This window comes from Chinchilla lanigera, unplaced genomic scaffold (genome assembly GCF_000276665.1).
Source record: "Chinchilla lanigera isolate Chin_1 unplaced genomic scaffold, ChiLan1.0 scaffold00028, whole genome shotgun sequence".
NCBI classification, from domain to species: Eukaryota; Metazoa; Chordata; class Mammalia; order Rodentia; family Chinchillidae; genus Chinchilla; species Chinchilla lanigera.
In genome coordinates, this window is record NW_004955429.1 from 577273 (window position 1) to 585721 (window position 8449).

At 34.9% G+C, this 8449-nt stretch overlaps 1 protein-coding gene across 2 annotated transcripts in view; it reads left to right on the plus strand.

The window, feature by feature from the left end:
* The first annotated feature begins 1424 nt into the window (after nucleotides 1–1424).
* Nucleotides 1425–8449, plus strand: part of LOC102021691 (estradiol 17 beta-dehydrogenase 5-like) — a 14791-nt gene continuing 7766 nt past the window's right edge. Inside the window, exons 1-5 of one of the 2 annotated variants that reach the window (XM_005386850.2) lie at nucleotides 1425–1582; nucleotides 3319–3486; nucleotides 4206–4331; nucleotides 6331–6408; nucleotides 6841–6963. In XM_005386850.2, the coding sequence (XP_005386907.1) occupies nucleotides 1499–1582; nucleotides 3319–3486; nucleotides 4206–4331; nucleotides 6331–6408; nucleotides 6841–6963 (579 nt within the window). In that variant the 5' untranslated portion in view covers nucleotides 1425–1498. The remainder of the gene's footprint in view (nucleotides 1583–3318; nucleotides 3487–4205; nucleotides 4332–6330; nucleotides 6409–6840; nucleotides 6964–8449) is intronic. The other variant, XM_005386852.2, reaches the window with a different exon arrangement.

Sequence of the window (8449 nt, forward strand, 5' to 3'; positions counted from 1 at the left end):
CTCATGTTGCAAAATTGCCTCTTGTAAAGTTATTATCTATTTTTTCCCTTGCCTGGAGTTGTACCTGTTAAAGAAAAGGAAAAATTAAATGCAGAGGCATTAATTGGTACACTTAATTATTTGACAACGGGTGAAAAAATAACAAACATGACTGGAGGACTTTAAATGAGATTTGCAGCACTAAGCAGAGGGAATTTGATTTAGAGTTATTAGTATCAGTGTTGTTATCAGGCAGGAAATTCCATCCCATTCCAATTGTAAGGGGCGGTGCTTCCCTGTTTATAAGGAAACAGTTTCTTAGATCACAAAAGTGATAACATTAATTCTAGAAGACTGAAAAACAAAAACAAGGGATTGGAAAATCACTTATTGTCTTCTCTTTTAGAAAGAAACAACATTTACAGTTTGCAGTTTTTAGAAAGTATCTTATAAGATAAATGATATTAACTGATTTTAGTTATATCTTCTCCTTTTTTACTTAACATATTAAAAAAATTTTCCAATTTAAAATATTTAACCAGTGAAATTTTTTATGTTCCATTTTGATTATCTCATCACATGCCAGTGTATTAATGGATCAAGTTTTTCCTATTATACAATTTATAGAAATGAAAAATTGTCCTAATTTTTATTTTATACAAATACTGTTGAAGTATTTTTCTGCATTTTTGCTTATTTTTTTCTCAAATATACATACATATGTATATACATAGAGACGTATAAAGAGGTGAAAGAAATAATGACGTTGTTTTCAGTGGTGCATTGAAAAATGACTTACAAAACTTATTACAGTAACTACATATCCTGCATTCAGTGGCACGCTATTCTACCTTCTTTACTATACATGTTCAGCTTATAGCCTCCTAAGTATGGTACTAAATAGTTTTATTATAAACAAAAAAAGATACAGATGGTATTTTTTCTTTTAGAAAAACTTTCAAGATTTTACATTTTTATAAAGGCCAACTTTCAATTTTGTTATGATTCATTGTTAAGGTCTAAATTTGAAAAATACTCTAGTCATTTTTGAATTTGGAGTGTGTGTGTGTGTGTGTGTGTGTGTGCGTGTGTCTGACCGTGTGTTGTAAGTTAGTTCATTGTTTCAAATAATATATGCTCACAAAAGGGCTTCACGATGATAAAAACAAATTTAAAAACAAGAAAACCAGTATCTCTGGTTTCCTAAGCAAAACGGCCAATAATTGTTCAACTAATCCCTTTAATAATGTAACATACTACATAAATTATCCTAAAGAGAAAATTTACCAAAAGCTAATAGCTTCTGTTTCACTATGTAGTGAGTTACCTAACAATTCTCCTTCAAATTAAGCGAAGTAGTCCCAGTTCTCCTTTCACAGGCGAAACAATGTTTTAATTAGCCACGCCTTCCACATACTTTAGATAAGTCACGGGAGTGGGGCTATGACTTCCTGTTATTCACTGCCCTGTGAAGACAGAAGAAGAAACAGAATCTGCTTGAGCAGAGGAGAGAGAGGCAATGAATTCCAAATGTCAGTGCGTGGAACTAAATGATGGCCACTTCATGCCTGTGTTGGGATTTGGCACCTATGCTCCAGAAGAGGTAACTCCAGAGGGATTGGCACTGGGGACGCAAACTAGACCTAGGATGAGTCGGAACTGAGCTGGGTTGTCAGATCACCTTGTTTCTGTGTGACTATGGGAAACTCATAGGATTCTCAGTTTCTGCAGGCTAGAGCTCTTCTGTGTACAAGAGAAAGATGGTTAGACTTTGTTCTGCATGAGGATCTGATGATATTGTCACCTACTAGTTATCCTTGGGCACTAGTTTTTCCTTCTACTTCAGTTTTCCAGCTAGGCCTTTTAAAAACACTTATGTTGGTTTCTAAAGTTTCACATTTACTATCATTCGTCATTACTCTTTTGTTAAATAAATATAGACCCCCAAAATTCTAAAATGGATGTTCTTCATGTCATTGCTTAAGAAATTGATAGTGGTTTTTAAGTTTATTTATATAATCCTTTTAAGAGTGCATATCTTGAAAACTTTGTAATAAACAGAAGTGGACATGAGATGTAGGAAAGAATTAGTACTGCTGTTCTCCTGTGGGGTAGTCTTGTGTATATCACAGTATATGACCTAAGTAGAATTTTCCATGCACCATTTGCAATTCTGAGAAATTTACTGGAAAAAAAAAAAGTGCTATTAGGAGCAAATGGGAACCTAAGAAAATTAATGTCCTAGTCCTAATTAATGTGCATTGGAATTAAAGACCAGTGGTACAGATGTTCCTTTGAAATGAATTCAGAAAAGCTGACAGTTTTTTGACTGGAGGAAGTTTTTCTTCCATTATTATTCTCAGACTATTGAATTGTATGACAAATGATTGGTTCCCTGAACTTTGAATTCCTACTTTTCTCTCCCTTAAGACATAAGAAAATATTCAAAGAGCAATTGTGAAGACTTGCAATGGGACTTGGTTACTTCACAGAGAAATGTGGTGTAGAGAATAGGGAAGGGTCACAGACAACACTAAAGCTTCAGCTTCAGTACATCCGAGTGGCCTAATACCCAAGAAAATCATAGTGGTCAGCAGTATAGGGCTGTAGGACACATTCACTGTAATTTTATTAGGAAAAGAAATATGTCTTCAAGTCATTACCCAAATTTGATAAAGGAAGGAATAATTCTAAATTTTACTTTACCTATACATTCCCTAAAAAATTAGCCTTGGTGTAACAAACACTTAACATAATATCTTATATAGAATATTGGGGTTTGCTAGCAGAGGGATCTATGTAACCAGCACTGAGTGAAAGGAATAAAAACTATATCTCCAAACTTCTTTGCCTGTAGGCAACTTTCCCATGTGTGCTCTATGTTCAGTGCTAGAGAAATTTAGTGTATCCTGTTTGACTTTACTAGGAAACACTAAAATAAATTTGGACCACATTTCACCTATACTTCAGCGCTGTACTTTATCCAGTGTTACAACATTACTGTATGAATATTAATCATTGCTACAACTATATGCTAAGTCCTGTAATTACTTCCAGCAAAGCATAGAAACTGGAAGTGTTCCTGGACATCTGTTCTGCCAGTGATTGTCTGGGACTGAAGGGGTCCCTGGTGTACACTATAATTATTATAGTTATTACACTATAATTATTATAATTATTATGAAACAGGAAATACCAAGCCAAATTAACATAGGTTCATCATCACAAATATAGAACTAGCCTAAGACATAAGTAAAAGGTATTTTTGAGAGTTTTCTAATGATTCTAGAACTATTAATCACACAGAACTCTAAAAACTACCTTTGGATGCCCCTCTAGGTTCCAAAGAGTATGGCTACGGATGCCACCAAATTAGCTATAGATGCTGGGTTCCGCCATATTGATTCTGCTTATATCTACCAAAATGAGGAGGAGGTAGGATTGGCCATTCGAAGCAAGATTGCAGATGGTACTGTGAAGAGAGAAGACATATTCTATACTTCAAAGGTATTGTGCGTACAATGTGCAGGTGTGCAAATTAATGAAAAGTGATATATTGAAGTGACTTTTCTATCATTGTATCAGTAGTTAATAATGAATTATGCGCATTGGTACACCTTTATTTACACAAGTTAGTGTCCAACATTCAGTATAAACAAAAGAGATAGATGATGGCTCTCCAATTGTGGCTTTTTAATAACTCCAATGTAAAGTGTTTTACTTTTCAGAACCTTAAGTCAAAGCAATGTGATTTACTATGGAGTGTGGAATCAGATAGAACTATTATCAGATTGTGAATTCCCTGGGGGAGAATCTAACAATTCTTAAACGTCTAAATATCAATTTTTGCCTTAATGATAAAGAATGGTATAAGTTTATTAAAAATATATTTCTTTCAGTTATGTAAAAAAGGCGCTAATCTTTCCCATTAAGTGGCATAGATGAGAATATTAGACTATTAAATTGCTTTATAAGATCTCATGAAACTTAACTCACAGAATGGTCATAATTACCACTTGATAAAATTTTCATATGGAATAATTTCCTTCCATTTTTCATCAGGTTTGCTAATCAAAACCAAGCATATTATAGCATTTACATGAATGGATGGAATCAAGGGAAATTCAGGATAGAAGAGGTTTTTATTTCCCTATGGTCATGAGTTTCTAATATTATGCAAATACATTTAGTTAATATGTCAATCTATAACAACTTCCATTCTTTAACCTTTTCAGCTTTGGTCTACCTTCCATCGACCAGAGCTGGTCCAATCTTGCTTGGAAAGGTCACTGAAGAAACTTCAGTTAGACTATGTGGACCTCTACCTTATTCATTACCCAGTATCCATGAAGGTAGGCAATTGCCTCATTAAAAATATTTAACATCAGCTATTATCATAACCATCAAGTGCATGGATGGTTGATCTTGATTATAATAGATTTATATTACTTTAATTTCATGTGTTATGGAAACTACTCAAGCTAGTTTACATAAAAATATTTACTGGGTAATGTAACTGAGGAGTATATCCAGGGCTAGCCTGATAGGTTTGAAGTAGTCTTCAGAAATGTTTCTGATTATCATTTTCTTATCTCTGTATTTCTGGAAGTTTCCTTAGTTTTTCCACATCTTTTCCACTGGTACCAAACAAGGCCTTGTGTTGTCAAAGGTTCGTGATCACTAATTTTTATATACTCTCAATATTTTCTTAAGAACCTTTACTGACCTCTGTCTTAAATGCAACCTGTGGACTCAATGATTTTTCTGTTTGCCTTCAGTTATCACTGATAACCTAGTCAAACACTGCAACACTAGCTGAGAGAAGGATAACTCTATAAATGAGGTATGACAGAGCAATGAAGAATGCTGAGCTAGCAGCCCGTGTGGAGTGGTCTTGGGCTCCTTTTTGTCTGTTGATAGCTGGGTTACATTGCATAGGTTTTATAAACTCTGTGACTTCATTTTGCTTTTTAAAAAAACCAAATGCTCATCTCATAGACATTCTAGAGTAAAAAAGAGTATTAAATGAATTAATATACACAGTGCCTAGAAAATGGAAAGCACCCTTAAATGTATCTTAGTACTTTTACAATATTTATGTCTAATAAAAAACCAAGTTCTAAATTATAATGAGTTCTAAGCAATAAAAGAAATTGTACCAATCTCAGTATTTTTCATAGATAGAAGAATTAAAAATTACTTAATTTCTCTTCCATGATTATCTTTTGTTTCCTATTTTCTGAAGGAATTAATTAAAACATGTTTTATAAAGAAAGCAGATATACAGCCCAAGCTTCATTACCTATCTTACAAATAAAGACACAACTATTATGACCTTTAGCACACTGGCTTAGGAAATAGGGGGAAAAAGCACACACAAAGGCAGATCACTAAAACTTTAGGTGACAAGTTATTTCATCTGAAGAGATGAGTCAAATCCATATTGACTCATGGGGTGTCTTAAAAGAAAGAGGCCTCAGTAATCACAAACCATGTTGAAAAGAACTTGTCCTTAAAGAATGAATGGGCAGTGCTTTCTGGTGGAATCCTGGGATTTATAGTTATCTTGCTTGCTCTCACAGAAAGGACTCAAATGTATCCCCTAGCATGAGTTTCTGTGCATTTCCAGAATCCAGGCCTGTAGGCTATTATATGTTTGCTGGCAGAAATTACTTTCTTTGACTTTGGAGCAAAATTATTCTGAATAGTTATTCACATTCTAATGTCCTACCTACTTTCCTATGTCTGTGTTTCCCTTTTGCTTCACTTATACTTGTCTTGTAACTGAAGAAAAAAAAAGAAATGAAAAGAAAAATGGAAAGGACAAAACAAAAGGAAGGGGAAGGGAGGAGAGGGGAGAGGAGGGGAGGGGAGCAAAAACAGCAAAGAAAAGAAAAAACATGACCTTGATGGACTGTCTGTGGCTTACATATCTGACCTTTAACTGTTCACGTGCTCTGGAAGAGAAAGATTGTTTCCTTAGCCTGGGTTAAACCAGAATCCATTATTGCTCGAGATCCCATGTCACTACTGACTTGTTCCTATAAAAAGAAACATTTTTCCAAGGGAATACAGAAGTATAAAAAGCAGTAAGTCAACTGAGACATTAAGAACCTGAGAACAGGTTATAAATTAACATATTTAGAGACGTATAAGCACAGATGAAATGTATCACCTAAAACATTCCTAAGGTTATCACAAGCAAAACATTCTAAAAATATAAATCTGTGAAATATTGCTCCACCTATTTTATAGAAGCTTAATATCCCAGGCCTAGGTTTACTAGAGAGCATAGATATCAGTGGGGATATGAATTTAATGAGATGGTTTTAATGACTACTTCTGTTCCAGCCAGGGGAAAACTCATTTCCCACAGATGAACATGGAAAAGTAATACCTGACGCAGTGGATCTCTGTGCCACCTGGGAGGTGAGTACTTGGAATAGAGACCACAAAAGAAAAAAAGAGATAGAAAGAAAGAGACCTACAGTCAAATCACATCTGCACTTATGAGAATGAGATATGCACCAGTAGATCAAAAAACTCATGACATTTTCAAGGATTGTTTGGCTGCTGTGATGGACAGGAATGAATTATTAGAATGTAGGGCACTGACAGCTAGGGATGACACGGGAAAAACAGTGACCGTCATTTCTTTCCCTCCATGTAAAATAGTCTCTCTGATTTCTTAAGAACACAGAATTTTTTTCATGCTGCCACTAATTTTTAACTAGTTTAGCATCATTTGCAGTCATGTACGTCTTCATTTCCTGGCAGTATTTCTTGCAACAATACTACCTTGCATATAATCAATATGTAGCCAACAGCACAAATTATTCTTCACAATCTTCTCCTCTCCAGGCCATGGAGAAGTGTAAGGATGCAGGATTGGCCAAGTCCATCGGGGTGTCCAACTTCAACCGCAGGCAGCTGGAGATGATCCTGAACAAGCCAGGCCTCAAGTACAAGCCTGTCTGCAACCAGGTGAAAACCTTCAGCCTCATTTCTTCTGCAATTCATTCTCTTTTTTATGTACTACTGCCAAGGGTCCACATGTCCTCCTCTCCTATAATATTAATTTTGTAGAGCAGAGAATGTAAAGGAATCTTAATCGTACCTTTGCTTTAAAGTCTTAATGAGAAGGGTTGAGAGGCCATAAGGCTGAGCTGTGTGTAAGAATCTGTTGATATAATGGTGATAAAAGTAGGTGGGTTATAGTCCTTAACTAGACCTAGGAAAGAAAGTGCACACCCGCATAAGCTATGAAGTACAACTGGAGATAGAATACATTAAAGTGTTCTGGGGATAAAGGGCAGAGTAAAATAAGAAATGAGGTAGGCGTTTGAGTGTGGTTCTCATGGTTGATACATTCATTCTGGAATCTCTGCTTTCAGAGGTCTTAATCAGAGACCTAGCAGAGAAAATTACTTGGATAATATGAAAGTCCCACAGGCTGAGGAAGGAAGTCAGCTGTTTACTAACAATAGGTGAAGTCAACACTGAGGAACTTTTACCAGAGTGGCCCTTTTGCCTGGTCGCATCTTAGCTTTTCCTCGTTGCTTTGTCATCAAATCTATTGTTTAATCCCATCTATTCTGTGCCTAGTCTGTGCTCTAACTTGTTTTTTTAGCAACATTCAGTTAAGGAATAAAGGTTCATGATAGGGAAATATGGCTTAAAATGCATGAATTTGTTACATAATGGCAGAGCACCACACTTTCAAATATAAATGTTAAAAACAATATGATTTTAATATTGGTGTTCTCCTATTTCTTATAATGACCATGTTTCAATCTTTAGATTCAATCAAAGAATTATGTACAACATCCATTTTTTCCCACCTATATCAAAAATTGTTCACAGTTTCCCATCCTGCCAAATGTAGGTAAATATATGCTGGTATACTTACAGATATGTTTTTAGCAGATGACTGAACCTATACAAAGTAAATTCTAGATATGAATATCCTCCAGTAGAGACCTGAGTAAGAAAATATCTCCTCCAAATCAGTATATTCTCCCAGATAGTTACAGTTCCATTACTAGATCTATGGGAGTTAAAGTTCTTTCCTATCACTTAATGTCCAGCCCACATCCAAATATTCCACTGTTTTTCCAAAATATCTTGTGCATTTACTTTTTAATTATGATACAATAATGGCTTACCCTAAGCTCTTTTAACCTGGAATGATCATCAATACATTTTCCCTGGGCTATCCAGGCAAGTTTTGGCAAGTATTCCAGACTTATCAGCTGTTTTGTTGTAATGGGAAATGCATATTTCTTTGTTCCAAGTTTCTGCATATTCAAAATTAACTCTAATTTTTTATTAGATTATTGATATACACTTTGCAAAAAAAAAAAGTTCGTAGCATGTGGTAACTCTCAAATTGCACCCTCCACAAATTCCACATATAATGACAGATTGTTCCATACTAATAATCATAGTTTTTTTTTTTTTTTTTTTTTTT